Here is a 21,447-nt window from a genome sequence, read left to right on the forward strand (position 1 = left end):
TACTATCACTGACTTGAAAATCAATTTTTCAAGTAGGTTTCAAAATATTAAATAAATCACAGCAACTCACCAAGTTTTACTGGGCTGGGTACCTCTTTTTTCAGCAGGAAAAGGAGTGGCTTGCAAACAGAAGCTTTTAGTCGAGAAGAACAACATTCCTGTTGGGAAGCAGCTCTCAGGTTCTTACAGAAGAGGTCCATGTGTCCATGTTCAGAGAAAGGTTCTGTCAAGGAACTTGTCAGATAAAAGTCACCATGAAGGCTACAGATGAGCTGACCAAGTATAGAGGCAAACTCTGTTTTGACGATGTCAGAGTCATCTTTGACTTTATCTCTGGGGACAAAAAAAGAAAAAGAATTGAATCTTCCTGCTTACTTTTTTGTTTTAAATAATCCTATCTTACAGCGGAAATCAGGGGGTGTGTGGGAATGATTTGGGGATGGGGGAAAGAGAAATCCCAGAGCCTACGGAACTGTATGATAAAATAATAAAATAAATAAATCTAACAAAGCCTAGCAGGAAAACACTTTTAATTTTAAATAAAAGTAACATTCGCTCAATCTCTTCAGCAAGTAACCGTTAATTTTGCGTGTATAGGCAAAGCGCTGTGATCTTTCTAATCTAGTAATACAGTCAAATTAAAATCTTCATACATACATAAGGATCTTGGGAATTCTGTTGTAAGAATTCTGCTCCTGTAATAAGATAAAAAATCCATTCACACAACTAGCCCGAATTACTTCATGGGAGCTCTGCAGGGCCCAGTTGTAAACTGCTGTTCGCCACTCAAGGGATATTCTTCTTGGAAAAAGAGTTAGCAGAAACACACATCGTGACTGTGCCTGGGGGGCTGGAAAACATCAAATCTGTTAAACACACATGTACATGCTATAACATCAAGTAACACTTAGAATACATGTAATACCCAATTAAAAGCTTTTCAGAAAATTAAACAGGGCTAGTGAAAAAGGTCTATGCACAACCTTACTAAGTAATCAGGGAAAGAAAAATGAAAATCTCATCTACCACATAGAAAAATAAAAATTAAGATAGTTATCACCATGATTATCTTTTTTTTCTTCTTTTTTCTGCCTACCAAAACGTTTCAAGGCTGAACAAAGTCAAATATCAATGAGGATGTAGAACCAAAAGGCCTTTCATACTCTATTAATAGAAATATAAATTGGCAGGCACATCAGTGGAGAATACAATAAAACACGTGAGGATGTGCAAACTTGATTTCTATAATTCTCAACAAATCCTATACTCAGATATAGATAGTTTAAAACACTGTTTCTTGTGGTTAACATGGTATTGACAATCACTAAGCCAAACAGCTGCGCCTAACATTTTATTTCCTAAACTATGCAAAGCGGGTAAAATATTTGAGGTACTGGTGCCCCACACTGTTTTTCTTCATATGTGTGTGTATTTGTCAAACATTTCGTAATTTTATTAAATGAAGATAAAGAGATATTAAAATACATTTTGAACTTTTTATTGAATGAAAGGAATTGGGGTATGAGCGGACAGGCTTTAATTTTTTTCCTTTTTATATATGCAACTCTGTTTTGAACTATTAATGCACCATCTCTTTGAACTACTGAAAAGAAATCTAAATCGTAAGTACTATAAATGTTATAATAAATAAATAAATTTTATATGGGATTTACATTAAAATATATAAGATATTTATATAAATATATTATGTAAATATACAAATATATGAATTTCATATAAAATAAAACGATGCATACACGTAAGACACAATTTTGTGGACACTTACAGTAGCTGTCCAAAATCCTCTCACTTAAGGCTACAAGATCGGTGGCAAACGTCGTCAGCTTTAAAGAACCCTCAGCAGCATGGGGGTAGATCCATGGAATTGAAAGCATTGCACACAAATCTTTCAGAATATGCTCTTCAAAGGAACTTCTTACTACAGGACAGACACAACAGGTATTGTAAATTACAGCTTTTGCTTCATCATACCTAACACCGTGTATGTTTTTTAAATCCAAACACAGACATTCGAAACAGCAAACGGAATTATAATGTACATGCAAGAAAAAGGTACTATTAATATAGAAATTATTAATGTTCTAAAGTCTGTGAATCCAAAGACATTAAATGTCATTAAAGTACATAGCCATATATTTTTTGCAAAGGATCATTTTCTCAAAGTCAAAAAACTTAAAAGTCACAAAAAATTTTCACTGACTGAATAATAAATAAAGGTGTGAGATAAATAAATTTGGAACCTAGAAATCACTGACAAGCTTAATAGAACCAAAATTGAGAAAAAAAAAAAAAAAAAAAAGCCTGGGTGTTTCAAATACTTGTACAATGAGGCCTCAGACAAAAAGGCTTCAGACAAAAAGCTGGTCAACTTAGAAGAATATTTTGATGTATTGTTTATTTACACTCACCTTGCATATAAATCAAAGCATCATAAATTCTCACCACCTTATCAATGACAGCCCCAAGGTCAGGATTCTGAACAGATTCTAACAAACTCCTACAGCTCTTAAGCACTTTTGCATAAAATTCAAAAGGCATCCAAGTTATCACTACAGAAGCTTTCTTCTTACAGTTGTGCTGATGGTCCTTGAAATTCTGGCTGCAATAATAGAATTAAAATGAATTTTGTTATGGTCAAACTTGATATTGCATAAAACAAAATTTTGAGTATAAAACTAACATATCTTAAATCAACTTGAAGTAAACATGCAATTGAATTAATATGCCATTGTTACTTCAATCTCGTTATGTTGATTTAAATCTTTCTAAGGACTTAGAAATTCATCTAGAAAACTATTATGTATGATCAGGCTTAAAATAACAGGTCTGCCTGTAAACTATTAACATAATATTTTAAAGGATTTATTTGCTTATTTGAAAGAGTTGGAGAGAAGAGGGCAAGACAGAGAGAGAGAGAGAAAGGGAGGTTGCCTCTTTTCACTAGTGCACTCTGCAGCAGCTCACAGTGACCAGGGCTAGGCAAGGCTATAGCCATGAGTCTCGCACATGGGCGCAGGGGCCAATCGCTTGGGTCATCTTATGCTCCTTTCTCAGGCCATTAACAAGGAGCCAGAGTGATGGTTCAACTGGCTAATCCCTTCTCTGCCAAGTACCAGCATTACATACAGGCACCAATTCATGTCCTGGCTGCTCCGCTTCCCATCCAGCTCCCTGCTTATGGCCTGGGAAAGCGGCGGAGCAAGGCTCAAGTCCTTGGGACCCTGCATCCTCATGGGAGACCCAGAAGAAGCTCCTGCATCCTGGCTTTGGATTGGTTCCCAGTCATTGTAGCACTTTGGAGAATGAATCAGCAAATGGAAAATCTCTCTCTCTCTGTCTCTCCTTCTCTCTGTAATTCTGCTTTCCCAATAAAACATATAAATCTTAACAAAGAAATAAAGAAGAAGAAGAAAAGCCAAGACTTAACTGGTGTCCGCATGGGACACCAGGGCTGCAGGTATTGGGGTTTACCTATTTTGCCATAATGCTGGCCCCGACAAACTCTTAATAATGAGACAACCAACAGCAGACTTCCACCTTAGAGGAATAAGTAACTTCAAATTCCAAACTTAATAGAATCTGACCTAAAACAGTTTCCCTAAAATATCTTTAATTACTTTGTATAGACTAAGGAACGTATGATTCAGAAAGCTTATAGATTAAATGATTACCAAAAATTAATAAGGAATGTTTATGTCTAAAATTGCAGCACAAATGACTAAATCTTCAGGGAGAGTTCATCTTTTATCTCATCTAATAGTAACATTAACTTACTTAACAGACATCTTCTAATGACTTCAAACATTTTACTTTTTAAATAAAAAGGAGAAATGGAGTCAAAACACCAGCTTTTGGATTGTATGTACATAAATAAAATACTACTTTCTAATCAAATGTCCTCAAAAGTTACAGCTTCCACCAAGGAGCCTCAATTTAAGTCTTATTTGCAAAATGTGTGTAACAGTTGTTACCTCCAGAACTGTTAGAAAGGTTAAATCAGGTAACTACGGGAGGTCTTCAAAAAGCTCATAGGAAAAGTCTACTACACTATCATGATAGATTTCAATTATTTTTACACAAAAAACAAACAATTTTAAGAACATGTTTATTCATTTTAAAGGCAGAGTTCAAGAGCAAAAGAGGGAAACAGAATCACCAACTCACTGCCTGACTCCCTAAATGGCCACAATTGCTGTGGAGGAGCCAGGCCAAAACCTGAGCCAGGAGCTTCATCTGAGTCTCCCACATGTTAGCAACAGCCCAAGCACTTGAGCCATCTTGCACTGCTTTTCCAGGCCCATTAGTGGGGAGCTGCACTGGAAGTGAGGCAGCTGGGTGTGACCTGAACCGATGCTTACAGGGAATGCTGGCCTTGTAGGTTGTAGCTTAGCCCACTTTTCCACAACTCTGGCCTCAGTAAACTTCTCTTTGAATTCTTCCACAGACTTTTTGAAATTCCGTTATAAAGAGCTTAACATATTACCTAGCATTTGGCAGGTGTTAAGCAGAAAATAAATTTCTTACCTATCTAATTGAAAAGTTTATGTTCTGAGGTCCCATAAATCAGCAGAAAAATGATGTCTCACAAAACTAGAAACACAAATTCACATAGGAAACCCAACCCAAAAACCGTAAAGTTGTTTTACCAGTCTATGTTTTGGTGAGAACAGTGAACAGTACACAGAGCAGTCAGCTGCAGGGCCACAGTGAGTCCTTCTAGAGTCTCAAGAACAGGATTCCTGGCATCATTGTATTCGAGGGACACCTGAAGGAACTCAGCTTTCTGTTTCAGTGCACTCCATAAGATGCTCTTTTTGCTCATATCCACAAGTCTAACTCTGTAAGTAAGTATAATCACAGCAGAAATTAACTATCAATATAAACTTGGTTCAAACATGAAACATTTCAAACGAAAGACACCACTAACACCAACTGCTGAAATTATATGCCAGATTTCAAGCAACAATGAAAACAATGTTCAGGGTTGACTGAAATCTGGCGATTATTTGATTGCATTATAAAACAGTTTATTTTGTTGATGTTCTAAAATTTGATGACAAATGCAGTCTGACAAATTTTTCACACAGTAGAAAGTGAGAAAGATACTAAAAATTAAAAATTTAAAATTTAAATTGAAAATTCAAATTTAAAATTTAAATTTAAAAATTTGCAAAGCAACTTCATTTAACCATTAAGGGTTTTATGCTGGAAGAAAAGAAGATAAGTACACATTTTAAAGATGTTCTTTGTATATTTCAATCTAAGCACTTAAAGTTGAGTTTTGAAAATAAACAAGGTTTTATCAAACAACGAAATACAAATTGAACAAAGGTCATACTCCTCTGTCTCTTGGGGTATCCTTTTGGAAGAGCTTAGAGAGGAGCTAAGCCGACGCCTTTTGGGTGATACTCCATGGGCATCATTGCCAAGGTCTTCCTCTGGAGTCTGACACTGAATTTCCTCAAAGACTTCCATACTTTCTATTTTCAAGGCTGCATAAAGTGGCCCCAACAAGTACTGAGAAAATAAAAATAATTTCAAAGCAATATGTTAGAAAATGTTTATATTGTAGGCAGCAAATAATATGTTAGGTGTTAGTTCTGATTTCTAACAATTTTAGTCCCATTATGCAAAACAAGGTATTTCTCTATAATCTGTTTTCCCTTTATCAGAATCCTATAAAAAGATTCTAGAAGAGAATTACTGACTTGTTATCCCAGCAAGATAAAATAAACTAAAATGTGTAATCAGTTAGTATATATCCAACTATTGTAATGTCAGTCTCTTAGAACCCAATAGAAAGGGTGTAATTTGGCATGACATTAATAACAGGGCTTCTGAAAGTGACTGTATCCTATTCAAGACAAAACGATCAAAGTTTCTGCAAATAAGTTGATAACAAACTCCATTTTAATTAAGAAAATGCAAAAACCACATTCAAAGTTTACATTCCACTTAAAAATGTTCTGTTCCATCAGCACTTTAATACCAAGTCACTGAATAAGTTCTTCTGAAATCCAAGCAAAAATCCATAAGGAGCCATATTTGCTAAATGAGAATTTTTATTCCTGGATATTCTGGGCTTATATCTTGCATATACGCTGAAACAAACACATCCTTAACAAGTAACAAACTGGAAATGACTTACCTCTGCATCAACCTGAACTCCAAGCACATCCACAAGAGCTCTGCAAATATTGCTCACACAGACCTTTCTGACTTGAGAAGCAGTTTCATACCCAGCTGGCACAAATCTAAGGAAATACTGCAGCAAATGGCACAAGGCCGCTTTTAGCAAATCAGACTTAAGCCGCATAAGCACACCATCTTCGAACATGACACAGAGTTTTTCCAGCAGCATATTTAAATAGACAGGTTCAATATTTCTATAAGCGTCTGCATCAAAGGGGAACAGTGTCTTTATCAGCTTTGATAATGGCTTTTCATAGAGTTTTAATTGATCAGGATCCATTTCTACAAGCCTTTTTAATAACTCCAAAAGAGAGCTAAAAAAACTGCTGGCTGGTTGTGCTGGTAGGCCTCCTAGCTCAAACAGTTCAGTTAAAAGACTAATTGCTAAAGATTTAATTTTTGGACTACCATACTCTAGCAGAACACAACCTATCCGCCAAAGTAAGAGTTCTTGTCTTCTAAAAAACACAATTGCAACAATACGAGTAAGAACCATTAATAAAGTAGCTTCAATAAATTCTAGGTTTTGCATGCTCATGAATTGCAAAGGAGCAGGTTGTAAATATTCCATGCGTTCATCTAATTGACTTAAAAAATGACTAACAACCACTGGCCATTCCACAACATGTCCCATGGCGTGTTTTCTGTGGAGGCAAATCACGTCTTCAAAAAGCTGTAAGAATTCCTTAGTGAGTACTCCAAAAATAGCAGGACTCTTGCTTTTAAAAAGAAATAATAATGAGCAGATGACTTCACAGATTTTCTTGTGCAACATGTGGCAGGATGGAGTTGCTGCAATCCGAAGCAGTCTTGTTATGATCCAATTACTGAATTCTTTGAAAAGAATAAACAGCAAAAAGCAAGTAAACAACTACATCCGAAGTACTAACACATTTGTTCAAAGCTTGACAACTGATATTTAAGGTATAAACGCCACTGACAAAATAGACTAAAACATTTCCAACACAATGGAAACATAGTATTTTAGAACAGCACATGGCCCTGGCTTCCCACTTCCTAGTTTTAATAATTTTACATTTCTCTGAATCTCTAGGGCTCCCTCTCTGATACCTATGTTATTGGTTATCATAAGAAACAGATATCAAATATATTAATTATTTAGCATAGTTTTCAACCCATAAATGTTCAATAAACAACAGCTATGCTCACTCCTTCAATAAAAACGTATTGAATGGTACTCTATCCTAAGGATACATCAGTCAATCCTGTCGTTTTAAATCAATGCATGATTTCTCCAACTTTTTGACTACGATTAAGTATATTCTATATCATGACTCAGTATATGTAGGCTATTTCATTCAAAATATGAAACAGAAGTTTCGCAAAACAGACACAAGCATTCAGCACTGCAATGAGGAAGGCCCTTCAGCTGCTTACATGTCCTGGTGGAGTGTCTGCGTTAGGGTCCTGGCTCTGACCTGCACTCCTGTTTCCTCCTATTGGGTACCCTGCGAGGATGCGACTCCTGACACCCACCCGGCAGACGAGGACTGAGTCCCTAGCACCTGACGTTGGCTGGCTCAGCCTTAACTGTTGCAGGCATCTGCGCATGAACCAGTTCTCTCTTTCCCTTTTAGAGAAATAAAATATTTTTTAAAGTTTCACAAAAGAGTATTTCTATTGTATACAATAAACTATTATATGTTATAGTCTAGTTTATTTTATTTGAAATGCTGATGACTCCCTAAAGTAAATTTCATACTTCACTACTGGCTTATGATTTGTAGTTGAAAAAACATTGTAGCCCTGGGCTGGGCACTTCAGTGCAGCAGGTGGACCACTGCCTGAGATGCCTGTATCCCATGTCACAGTGCCTGGTACAAGTCTTGGTTACTCTGTGCTTCTGATCCAGCTTCCTGCTGAGGAGCCTGGGAGGCAAGGGATGATGGCTCAGGGGCTTGGGTTCCTGCCACCGACATGGGAGGCCCAGATGGAGTTCCAGGCTTTGGTTTTGGCCTGACTCAGTGCTGGACTGCATTTGGAGGGTGATGAAGAGTAGATGAAGGCTGAATCTCTCCCTATTTCTCCCAGTCAGTAGGAGGACATTGTGACCATAGGTCACAATATTTGTATGATAAACAACTGAATGGATGTCTTGTGTGTGACTGATTGGATATCCTTTGCATGAGAACAACTGTATGGCTACCTTTTGTATACCTGATGAGATATCATTTGTATAAGAACAGTTGAGTGGGAAGTAATATACAAGGCAAAAGGACTTCCAAACTAAGGCATAGAAACAGTTGATGGTTCTGTTGATGAACTAAGTATCTCTACCTTAATCCTGTATGACCCTCAGCATATAAAGTCTGTTGCCCCTAATAAATTTTGGCTATTTATCATCAGTCAGTAGTCCAAGCATGTTATTATCAGCTCCGTGCACCAAGTCCATAGCTGCAGGACAGCGACAAAAACTAAATCAGCCAAGAATATAACATGAGCAGATGAATCCAATACAGTTCAGTAACTGCTATAACAGGGGGTGACACTGTGGTAAAGCCAGTTAAGGCGCCACATGAAGAGCTGGCATCCCATAGGATGTCTGTTTGAAACCCACCTGCTCAGCTCTCCTTCCTGCTCCCTGCTATTATACCTGCATTCAAGACCAATGATACTCCTAGCTCTTGACTTTGGCCTGTTCTAGTCCCAGTGGCTATGGTCCATTTGGGGAGTGAACCAGCAGAGGGAGACCTGTCTCTCTCTCCCTCTAAATCTGTCTTTCAAATAAATAAAATAAAGTGAATTTTAAAAAGGCAGAGGAGCAACCAAGGCAGTCCTGGGTCATCTGAAGTACTAGCCAGGAGACTCCTGGGAAGACTTGCCATCAGAGAGGAGTCTTGATGTTCAAGCAAAACCTCAAAATCTTTTATCCAGTGTTTTGGGGGAAAAATGTTTGTTTTTTATCTCTTTACAAGGGCCAAAGCAGCAGAAATATTAAGAATTATATGCCTAGATAAAAGCTTCAATATATAAGACAAGTTAGCAAATTTCAGAAAGTCAATTCTGCAGTCTAACAGACAAGATTTCAGCTTTCCACTTAAAGGAACAAGTGGTAATTTTTTTTTTTACTTCAATGTCCAAATTTAAAGTTTCATAAAATAGTATTTCTATTACAGACAATAAACTATTATTATATTGTATAGCCTAGTTTATCTTATTTTAAATGCTGATGACTTGTGATGTTTATGGTCAAGAATGTCTATCCGCCAACAAGAAAATTTGGTTTACAAAAATAAACTTGTGAGGGGCAGACGTTTGGCACAGCCATTAAGACACTGGTTGAACTGCTTTGGCTCAAAGCCTGCCTCCACCTCCCTGATGATTTGAACTCCAGGAGGCAGCAGTGAAAGCTCAGGTTGTAGGGACTCTGTCATTCATGTGGAAGACCTGCAATGAGTTCTAGGCTCTCAGCTTGACTTCTGCACTGCTCCAGCTAATGTGGGCACTAGGAAGTGAGCCAGCCCGTGAGAATTCAATCTGTCTCTGCTTTTCTGCCTGCCTTTCAAAAAATAAAAATAAAAAAGATTTTTGGGTAGCAGTTTGTTAGCAAGAATTTTAAAAAATGTGTCAAAGAGTATACCACAGTAAATAAACACATCTGATTATTGTGTTTTTCTAAGTATTCAGTACACGATAGCAATAACAACAAAAACAATAAGAACAGGTAAAATACAAATAATCTCTACCATTCTGGTCTCTCAATTTCTAATACATTCAACTCAGAAAAAAGTACAATCATATATTTGTGTTATTTTTTTAAAAGAGCAGAAGAGGGTAGCTTCCATACAACAGACTGTAAATAGATGCACGAATAGCAGTACCTACCAATACAATTGCCTTTGGCCTCATTTTGTCCATGGCTTCCATTGACATTTACAAACATAAGTGGGGAAGATTTCATGATATGCTGGATGAAATCAAGCAACATCACAGAGGTAGGCTGAGAGTCAGTTTTCTTTATAAGTTCCACAGCAACTAAAACAATAATAAAATATTCACTTAAGAGTCATGACAAACTACTAGCAGTCTCTTTGGTTTTTTTTTTTCCTTTTTTATTAATTACATTGCATTATGTGACACAGTTTTATAGGCACTGGGATTCCCCCCACCCCTCCCCAAATCCTCCCCCCATGGTGGATTCCTCCACCTTGTTGCATTACCACAGTTCAAGTTCAGTTGAGACTCTTTTGTTGCTAGCATCTACCAAGTGTAGAGTCCAGCATCTTATTGTCCAGATAAGTTGAATGGCTTCTTGGGGAGACCATCTCTGGTCTGATGGTAGAGCCGGCAGAGTATCATCCCCATCAATTAAAAGCCCCAACATAACGTCAGCCACAATTTATAATGTTATGGAATTGATTGACATAGTATTGAGTAACCAATATGTTAAAAGAAGAAGAAAGAAAGGAAAAAAAAAAGCAACTTCTTAACTATATCCTGTGCCTTCTTCATTGACATTTCAATTTTAGTTTATATACAACTGCGTTCTATACACCTTAAAAAGGTTATAGATTATTATTCGGCTGTCTCATGTCTATTTTCATTATAGTATTTAGCATTACATAGCGTTGAAGAATAATTTTGCTGAACCTGGCTGTTTTTCGGGTAGTCTAGACTGGCTTATAACTCTAACAAGACATATGTCAGCAGTTTAGGTGCAGAAGTTTTAGGAGGGGTGTGCAGAGAAATCTTCAGTACCCTAGTGAGGAGTAACTAATCTTTGTGTCCCACCTAGTATAAGGTATAAGTGAATCCACACTGACCGTTTCCTGTCTGATTCTAAGCTTTCCTTGTTGTTCTCTGTCTATCTATTCTAGATTTTTTGTGTGTTTGTTTGTTTTGAGGGGTTTCTGGAATGATCCTGATGGTCATTGCTAGAAAGGGTGGGGACCCAAAGTTGGAACCAAGCAAGGACCAGAGAAAGCTCCCTTCCTAGTCCCGAAGGAACTTGACTGTTCTGTTTCTGCAGACCGCTCAGGGTTCCCGGCTATAGTTCCGATGTCCTTGGATCCTACAAGGAAGGTTTTGGACTTCTTCATCCCAAGTGGGAGATCCAGATGGAAGTGGGTGACCTCAGAGTTCTCAGTCTCTGAAGGCAGTCCAATTCCCCATGGTCTCCTTGGCAGTTGGGATGTAATCCTTAGTGCCCATACTGATAGTCCTTGGTGAGGATCTAGGAGTCTTCAGGGTTGGGATACAAGCCTCCTCCTGTCCGCCTGCTCCACTCTGGGATTCCCCCTGCTCTGTGCATATGACCTCCTGTTAAGAGGTTGTCAGGATTGCTCGATTCCCCCCATATGCCTTTGTGGTTTTACTATTGTCTAACGCTGATTCGAGTTTGTTGTCTGTGAGTTACCAGTTATGATCCTGATAGGTCATACTTCACGTCTTCCTCACACATTCTAGGGAGATGGAAGATTTCCTTGCTCTCCCACCCCATTACGGAATAACACAGGGTATTAGAAGTATATTAGGTTTTACAGTTCTTTGATGTAGATCATAAGCAGTCTGACTCACATTAATTGTTGGTTCGTTGGTTACATCACAATATCTGATTGCATGTGAGATAGGCTGTGGAGTTTGAGATAATATTACATTTTACAGGTACTATTTTTCATATAGACATCGTTTCATCTTAAATTAAGGCAAATATGTGGTATCTAAATTTTTGGGATTGGCTCATTTCCCTTAGCATTATGGTTTCCAGTTGGGCCCATTTGGCCACTAAGAACTGCATTTTGGTTTTTTTTAATAGCTGCGTAGTATTCCGTGGAATAAATAAACCATAGCTTTCTTATCCAGTCTTCTGTTGAAGAGCATTTTGGCTTCTTCCAAGTTTTTGCAATTACTGATTGTGCTGCTACGAACATAGGGGTGCATGTAGGTTTCTCGTGTAACAGGTGTTCTGGATATATTCCTAGGAGTGCTATTGCTGGATCGTATGGTATGGTGATTTTCAGTTGTTTGAATGTTCTCCATACTGATTTCCATAGAGGTTGTACCAACCTGCATTCTCAGAAGCAGTGGAGAAGGGTTCCCTTTTCCCTACATCCTCGCCAGCAAGTGCTGTTGGTGTTTTTTGTATATGAGCTATTCTTACCGGCATTAGGTGGTACCTCATTGCTGTCTTAACTTAGATTTCCCTTATTGCCATTTTTTCATATGTTTGAGCATTTTTTCATATGTTTGTTTGCCATTTGGGTTTGTCCCTTTGTGAAATGTCTAGCAGTCTCTGGTAAAAAATGACTCTGGTAAACTGGGTAGCACAACACTCAGAAAACTAATGAGGTTCAACGCTACACTCTTAGTTAATTGTAGATGTTGAATAATCATGAGTCATACAATCTGAGGATCTTTTTTAAAGATCACAATCTAGTGAGGTAGTGAAATGAATAATTAATAACTTTAAAATACAGTAAGTACACTCATCCACAACAAGCGTAAACAAAGCACCGTGAAGGAGTTAATCCCTATATGAGGAATGGGTCAAGCAGAGCGGGGAAGGAAGGGAAGTGATCCACATAGAACCGGCACCAAACAAAAACACTTCTTGAAAGTATCCAGTTGTCACACTAATTTTTCAGCAACTCACAAATTTTATCTGTAAAAACACATTTTATTTTTTTTGGAAAGCAGAGAGAAAGAGAGAGCTAGAGAACTCCAACCTGCTGGTTTGTTGCTTGCACGTCTGCAATGGTGAGGCCTGGGCCCATGCAGAAGCCGCACGTGCTGGGATTGAAATGAGGTCTCCAACATGGGTGGCAGGAAACAAAGCACTGAGGCCATCCTGCTGCCTCTCCAGCTCTACCTTAACAGGAAGCTGGAGTCTGGACCCGGGGCTGACCAGAGAACCCAGCGACTCTGCTTTGCGACACAGGCATCTCACCCTCTAGGATAACCCTGTCCCAGCAACCCATGATTCTATTGATTGAAAAAGAAAAGCTAAAAGACTATCTCCTGCTGTAAAATCTTACGTTGAATCTGAAGTATAAACCTTGGGGCAAGTGTAAAGATGCAGCAAATGAAGCCAATGTTTGGGATGATGCCTGTATCCCATCTTGGAGTGCTTGGAGTGAACCCTGGCTATTCAACTTCCAATCCAGCTCCCTGGCACTACACTTAGCAGGCAATGGACAACAGGTCAGGTTCTTGCTGCCACATGGCAGACCGGGACAGGGTGTCAGGCTCCCGGCCTCAGCCTCATTTATGGGTATTTGGGGAATGAACCAGCAGGTTAAAGATTCTTGTTTACTCTCTCTCTCTCTCTCTGTCTTTCAAATAAAGAAATAAAGAAATAAAGAAAACTTTTTTAAAGTTAATAAAACTCTGAGCCAAATGTCACTCTATATTATTCCCTTCTATAATTTCAACAATATGACAAATGTGGCCAAGTTGGAAATATTCTTATATTGCCACAAATAGGCAGTCTTTGATTTAGCAATTCACAGAACCTACAACCTAAAGACAAAGGCATCAGCTCTTATTCATGAAAATTCTTTGTGGGGTCTGGCACAATGGCTTAGCATGCTAATTCTCAACCCACAGTGCTAGCATCTCATAAGGGTGACAGCTTTAGTTGCCAGCTGCTCCACTTCCAACCCAGCTTCCTGCTTATGGCCTGGGAAGGCAGCAGAGCATGGCCCAAGCCCTTACTGGAAGAAGCTCCTGACTCCCACCTATGCATAGGCTCAGCTCAGCCATTTGGAGAGTGAACCAAGTAGATGGAAGATTTTCTCTCCCCCCATTCCCACCCCACCTCTCTGCAATTCTTTCAACTCAAAAACAAATATGTCTTTCAAAAATTCTTTGTGGCATATGCTGCATTTTATCACCGGCGCAAGATCTAGCTAGAAGAGGGGCCCATCCTTGGAAGGGTTTCCTCATCCATGCAAAAGCAGTATCAGCAGCATCTCAGAACTACCAAAAACACATGAACAGGACCCTCAGAAAATGCTCCATTACAGGGAACCCGGGATGACCTCGGGTGGCAGTTCCCATCCTCTGGGAATACGGTAATTGGGAGACTGGGTGTGGTTTCTCCTCCTGTATCCCCCACTCCCCTTATATGGGAGGAAGAAAAAGAAAATGTGTGTAAACAATCATCTCACCTACTACCCCTGATCCTTGACCCTTCCCACCCTGATCAACTGTGTAAACATCATCACTAACAAACTTATTTTAAAGTTACGATAACATTCTAAAAATCGAGATATTAACAAATGTGAAATACTGGGCTACCAAAAAAGAAAAAAAAAAAAAGAGGGGTCCATATGTTTGGAATTAGTCAAATACTTTTTATGTATAATATCATCTATCAAAGAAAACCCAGAACAAGCAACAGAAAATTTAGATAATAGGAAAATGCTTGAATCATAGTGTGTAGGAAACAATAATACAAAATAACAATTTGTTTGAAAATAGTAACAATCTTACATAATAACTCTGTACCTAAAACCACAATAAGAAAAATCCTAGTATAAAGCTGAATAAAAATGCTAGTATAAAACGATCTCATTTACAGTTTACATAAGAAAGAATTGGTTTCTTACCAACATTTACATCTGTAAGTATTCTGTCAATAAACTGGCATAGAATTTGCCGTGGCTTCTGTACAACTGTATTATATTCTTCTGGTGTGGCACTAAAATACAACAAAAATATTTTAAACCTTAAAAGGATGCACAATTTTATTTGTAAAACTCTCTTTGGAGTTCAGCTTACTGAATGTTTATTTTCACTGTTGACATTCCCAGTATTCTTCCATTTTAAAAAACGACAAACACATCTAAAATATGTTACTGACTTACGGGGGTGTTGCAGCGGCGGTGGGAGGGAAAGCATACTGAATCCACAGGGTTCAGCATGCAACCCACTAACCACGTGTAGCAGCTGAAATATTAATGTAAATCGACCCTTAGTACCAAAAGGACAACAACCCATTAACTAAATTTATATTAGTTCAATGCTGAAATGGTGAGATGTAGTAAATTCAATAACATATACTATTAAAATTAGTTCTACCTATTTCTTTTTCACTTGTATTCAATGTGCCTGTTAGAAAAACTTCAAATTCCTGTACAGTTCACATATATTTCTGTTGAACAAAAATGCAGTTGAGTTGCTCCATCTTTTTGTTACTGCGAACAATGAACGCCATGGATCTAGTTACGCCTACTCATGACTTTGCTTTCCACTCTTTTAAATGTAAACTCAGAAGTATGGGATCATATGGTAATTCTATGCTAAACTGTTTGTGGAATCCCTTCCCCCCACACACACACAATGTGCAGGGATCCAATTTCTTCAAATCCTTACCAACACTTGTGAATTTTGGAGGATGTGAAAATAGCTATGAGAGTGAGTATGAAATAGCATCTCATGTATGTTTTTAGAAATTATTCATTTGAGAAACAAAAGACAAACAGTGGGAACGCCCCTATGTTGACTCACTCCCTCAAATGTCTTCAGCGGCCAGGTTGCACCAGGCCAAGGCTGGTAACTGAACCTAGGTCTCCCTCCTTGTAACAGCAATCCATCCCTTAGAGCACTGCTGCCTCCAAACGCCCACACTAACAGAAACCTGTTGGGAGCAGGAGCTGGGAACACAACTCAACTTGGGTGGCACCGGTGGCATCGCAGTGCCTCAGGGCTAGGTTAAAGGATCACCCTTGCTGGGGCTCTCATTTGCATCTCTGTGATCTCACTAACCCTTTCATGTGCTTACCTGTGTATATATTATTCCAAGAAAAATGTCTGTTATGTCCTTTGACTGTTTTCAGTGAGTTTATGTTTTGTTCCTGTTGTTGTGTTTAAATATAGGACTTCTTAACATGTTTATATATTAAACTCCCTACAAAATATATGATTTATAAATATTTTCTCCTACTCCATGAGTTGCCTTTTTACTCTGTGGATCTTTTTTTTTTAAAGATTTTTTATTTTTATTGGAAACAGTGCTGATTCAAGTCCCGACTGCTCCACTTTCAATTCAGCTCCCTGCTTATGACCTTGAAAGCAGTGGCCCAACACCCCCCCACCCATGGGAGATTCAGAGCGAACTTCTGGCTCCTGACTTTGGATTGGCCCAGCTCTAGCATTGCAGTCATTTGGAGCGTGAACCAGAGGATGGAAAATCTCTTAGCTCACCTTCCTTCTCTATAACTCTGCCTTTCCAAGTAAATCAATACATCCCATTACACTTAGAATAAAATCTAGCGCGTTCTTGCCTATATGATGCTAAAGGTTTTGGCCCCCGTCTACCGCTCCAACCTTCAGTTGTAAAGCTACCATGTTTGCTCCCAGCGCTCAGCTTCTTCCAAATCTTTGAAAAGTAAGTGTGGGACAGGTGTTTGGAATAGTATTTAAGACACAGGTTATGAAGCCCACATTCCACACAGAAGTACCCCAGTGATCCCAACCACGTGGGAGACCTGGATTGAGTTCCCAGCTGCCCGTTTTGGTCCCAGATCTGATCATTGCAGACAATGCAGGAGTCAACTCAGATGAGAGTGTTCCCTCTGCTGCTGCTCATGCAAATTTAATCTGAATTTTAAAATAAATAAGCTAAATAATAATAATAATAAGAAGAAGGGTCATTCTCTCGATTTTTACACTTCCCAGTCCATCTCAGACTCTCCAGCTTGACAGCACAGGCTGCTTCTCACCATTTACATCTCCTCTAGTGGCGACTATTAACAGATCATCCTCTGAACCTAACTTTCAAAAAATGATTGTTACTCTAAAGGCCGAACAATAGAACAACTGCTGATTCACTCCCTAAATGACCACAAAAGTTGGGCCAGGCCAAAAATAGAAGCCATAGATTCCATCCTGGTCTCCCATAGGGGTGGCCAGAGTCCCAGGTACTTGGGCCACCTTCCACTGCCTTTCCAGGCACATCAGCAGGAAAGCTTTTCAACAGCAGAGCAGCCCAGACCGAAGCCGGCACTCCGAGGAAGGATTCTGCGGGATGCTGATGTCAAGGCACCTTCATCATCTGCACCCACATGAACATTATCCTAAGATTGTAAGATTTTTTTTTTTTTTAAAGATTTATTCATTTTATTACAGCCAGATATACACAGAGGAGGAGAGACAGAGAGGAAGATCTTCCGTCCGATGTTTCACTCCCCAAGTGAGCCGCAACGGGCCGATGCGCGCCGATCCGAAGCCGGGAACCAGGAACCTCTTCCGGGTCTCCCACGCGGGTGCAGTGTCCCAAATCTTTGGGCCGTCCTCAACTGCTTTCCCAGGCCACAAGCAGGGAGCTGGATGGGAAGTGGAGCTGCCGGGATTAGAACCGGCGCCCATATGGGATCCCGGGGCTTTCAAGGCGAGGACTTTAGCCGCTAGGCCACGCCGCCGGGCCCAGATTGTAAGTTTTAAACAAGAAGCTCCGGGCCCGGCGGCGTGGCCTAGTGACTAAAGTCCTCGCCTTGAACGCCCCGGGATCCCATATGGGCGCCGGTTCTAATCCCGGCAGCTCCACTTCCCATCCAACTCCCTGCTTGTGGCCTGGGAAAGCAGTTGAGGACGGCCCAATGCATTGGGACACTGCACCCGTGTGGGAGACCCGGAAGAGGTTCCAGGTTCCCGGCTTCGGATCGGCGCGCATCGGCCCGTTGCGGCTCACTTGGGGAGTGAATCATCGGACGGAAGATCTTCCTCTCTGTCTCTCCTCTGTGTATATCTGGCTGTAATAAAATGAATAAATCTTTAAAAAAAAAAAAAAAAAAAAACAAGAAGCTCCGACTTCTTGAAATGATTCATGAAAGGAAACAATGTTTTGACAGAAGGAACACTAAATGCAAAGGCTTAAAGGTAGAAATGATCTCGGTGTCATGGGGAGGCTGGTCAATGTCACTGAAGGAAACAGAAGAAGCTTAGAAGAGAAGCAAGTTGAGGCCAGATCACACAGGACCTTAGAGGCTTGGATGAGGAGTTTGGACTTCAAAATCAACAAGCTAAAAAGTCCCAGGAGAACTCTGAGCACATCACCGGCATTATATAATTTACAATATAATGAATAGCTGCACTATGACTTTTTCACTGAGTGGGAACTCCACTGTTCAAAAGTGGGAAAGAAGAGATCACTCGAGAGGTTACCACAAAGCTCCAGACAAGAAACTGTGGTGACAGCAGTAGAGACGATGAGAACTGTCAAGGCTTTGCATGTTTTTCAAAAGTATGATTGACAGGATTAGCTTCTGAATTATTAAAGGGCACAAAATCAATGATGGGAGCCCAGCACAGCAGCTCAACTGGCTAACTCTCTACCTACAAGTTTAAGAATCTCACATGGGCGCCGGTTCTAATCCCGGCTGCTCCACTTCCCATCCAGCTTCCTGCTTGTGGCCTGGGAAAGCAGCAGAGGATGGCCCAAAGCCTTGGGACCCTGCACTCAGGTGGGAGACCCGAAGACGCTCCTGGCTTCAGATCGGCTTGGCTCCCACCACTGCAGCCATATATATATATATATAAACAAACAAAAAAGAATCAACGATAACTCCTAAGCTTTTGGATGATACATTTACAGTAACATGGGAGAAAGACATTTAGGGGCAATAATTTTCATTTGCTAGTATAAGTAGGAAAATTAATTATACACACATACACATATATATAAAATTACACATTATACATATATGTGCATATCTATATGGGCTAGAAATACAAACAAGTTATTTTATAGATGGCATTTAAGGTTATGGACCTAGGTAAGATTTTTATGAAGATATCAAAGAAATAAAGAGATTCAAAGACCACCGCCTGAAAGCACTGAATGAATCTGGTATTATTTCGTGAGAACTCTACTGGAGTGAAATGAGAGGAACTGGAAAGCCAGCAGGCAAGCGCTGAGAGTCAGGATACGTGGAGATTGTGTACAGGACAGAGGACACCCAGTGAAGCCTCCAGCATAAACTGTGACACGTTCCCAGAGTGTGCTGAAGGGGGCTGAAGGGGGCGGCAGGTGCCCAGGAACATCCTTCTCCTCTTCCTAACACACTGGTTTACAAAATACAAGCAAGAGCAAACGAGGCAATATTAAACCACCTTCACGTTTGGGCAATCCTTATGTATGTTCAGATTTTGTGGACCCTGTGGCTAATCATTGGCATTTTTGACAAAAATAACGGACCAGAGGACCGGGCAATCCAGGAGAATGGGGGTCACATCTTCAGAAAGAACCAAGATTTCCCCCCTAAAAGCAAAAACCCAGCTGCCTTTTCCAGCACCTGACCTCCCGTGCAGAAAACCAGAAGAGATGACTGATTTCCTCCAAGGGCAGTTTGCTGACAAAACGTAAACCAGTTTCGCCAAGAGTGACCATACACAACAAGAACTGGGGAGAGTCGATAGGTTCGCGTCCCTCGTCTAAGGATAAAAGTTTTCAGGAAGCAATGAGGGTAGAAAAAGTGGTCTGATGGAGCCCTGTCCTCCAAAGTCAGAATGCAAACTTCCGGATGGGGCGAACCCCCAGGCGACCCAGAGGTACAACAGGGCCAGCAGCTGTCCCCTCCGCTCGGACTGTCAGATCAGTGAGGAAGACCCGGCTTCCCGGCAACCGCCGCTCCAGTGGCCGTCACTCCGCTCACGGAGCATCTCCCCTTACGGCCAGTGACCAAGGCTAAGCGGATCCGAGCCCGCGGCCGCCAAGGGGACCGCATGGGAGTCGCCGGCCGGCGGAGGAAGACGCAACATCCAGGCCGCGGGGGCTGGTCCTACCTGCCCAGCTCCCGCAGGGCGGGGATCATGGAGGCCAACTCCAGGCCATGCTCGGCCATGCTGAGGTGGCCAGGCGCTCGCCAAGCACGCCGGCCCGGGTGTCCGCTCCGCCACGGCGTTCTCCGGTGGGAAGGCGCGGCGCACGACGGAGCGGCGGAGGGGCCAAACCCGCGCCCGGAAGCCGCGGCCCGCGCCGCTCGCCACGCCCCCTCGTCCGAGGCGCGCCGGGACCCGGGGGAGGCCGCGGCCCGGAGGGGCGGAGCGCGCCCAGGCCGGCCGGGGCGGGTGGGGAGCGGGTCCGGGGCCGGCGCGGGAAAACTTGAGTTCCCGCCACTCTGGTCATCCTTCCTGTGAGAAAGCTGGGCAAAAGGTAGACTCATGTTTCCTTGTGAAGTTTTTTGCGATCGGGCAGACCATAGCTAAATAGCTTTGTAATTCTAGAAAGTAAGTGTAAATCCCTTAGCATTAGAAGCAGCAGCGTGCTGGATATTAACTCGAACCATAATTTCTTGTGTGTCAGATATTGTTAGATGCTTTCTGAGACACAGAAAGGGGAAGATAGAGACAATCTCAAAAAAGACAAAAGAGGGGGGGTTGAATGTGTGTCCTCAACCATCAGGAGCCCTGTGCTTGAAATGTCACCGTTATGAACATAGGCGTTTTCTAACGCATCCATCTGTTTATTCGAAAGACTGCCACCTTGGAGGGATGGTTAACATGTCCAACCGTGTTTACTCCAGCAGGGCTGTACAGCCTGCTGAGACCTGTGCTTTTCACACAGCAGCCTCATCATTGATACAGTATCCTCCCGTCCCCAACCCCCTAAAGATCGAATGTGCTACTGTTTGGGGGACAGTTGCTGCCCCCTCCTCCATGGCTTTGAATCTCTTTCGTCTCGCATTTTCCTTCAGGTGTTGGTTAAAATGATGCCCTTGGATGTGTCCACTCACTCTTTTTGCCCTGCTCATTCTGCTTTATTTTTCTTCATGACACTTCGAACCAAATGCCATTTTAGACATTTTATTGACTCGAATTACAATATGATCTTCAATAACCTTATAAAAATGTGTGCAATTTTTTTAAAAAGCTGCATAGATTTCAACTTTATTTTTCACCAAAACATTCTGGTATCTCTTCCCCCCCGTCCCCCAAACTTTTTGCAGTACCCTCAGGTAAGGTCCTTGGGACTATGGACTTGTCTGTTTGGTTCACAGCCAAATGTCCAGGACCTAAAATAGTGCCTGGCATAATGCTGATGTTTAGGATACATTGTTGAATTAGGAATTTCAGGCCCTATGCCAGAAACGGTCAAGCCACTCTGCACTTCCCTTTTAAAGATTAAATGGAGTTAATGATACCTACTCTCCAAGACTCCAACAGAGGTTAAACAAGAGGTGGAATATACAGTGGAATGCCATTTCTTAATTTAAATGAATGAACTGTACTGCGTTTATCCAAAAAGATGGTTGCTAAGATTAATGTTCAGTG

At 40.8% G+C, this 21,447-nt stretch overlaps 1 protein-coding gene across 1 annotated transcript in view; it reads right to left on the reverse strand.

Annotated features, from left to right (window-relative positions):
- ATR (ATR serine/threonine kinase) overlaps positions 1-20,125 on the reverse strand; it is a 117,112-nt gene extending 96,987 nt beyond the window's left edge. The window contains exons 1-10 of the mRNA XM_058661393.1: positions 19,960-20,125; positions 14,784-14,875; positions 10,060-10,209; positions 6,170-7,047; positions 5,360-5,538; positions 4,668-4,859; positions 2,430-2,620; positions 1,787-1,939; positions 658-850; positions 71-333 (exon numbers count right to left, since the gene is read on the reverse strand). Coding sequence (XP_058517376.1) covers positions 71-333; positions 658-850; positions 1,787-1,939; positions 2,430-2,620; positions 4,668-4,859; positions 5,360-5,538; positions 6,170-7,047; positions 10,060-10,209; positions 14,784-14,875; positions 19,960-20,018 — 2,350 coding nt within the window. The 5' untranslated portion in view covers positions 20,019-20,125. The remainder of the gene's footprint in view (positions 1-70; positions 334-657; positions 851-1,786; positions 1,940-2,429; positions 2,621-4,667; positions 4,860-5,359; positions 5,539-6,169; positions 7,048-10,059; positions 10,210-14,783; positions 14,876-19,959) is intronic.
- Between the last annotated feature and the right edge of the window lie 1,322 nt (positions 20,126-21,447).

Source organism: Ochotona princeps, chromosome 3 (genome assembly GCF_030435755.1).
Source record: "Ochotona princeps isolate mOchPri1 chromosome 3, mOchPri1.hap1, whole genome shotgun sequence".
Taxonomy (NCBI): domain Eukaryota; kingdom Metazoa; phylum Chordata; class Mammalia; order Lagomorpha; family Ochotonidae; genus Ochotona; species Ochotona princeps.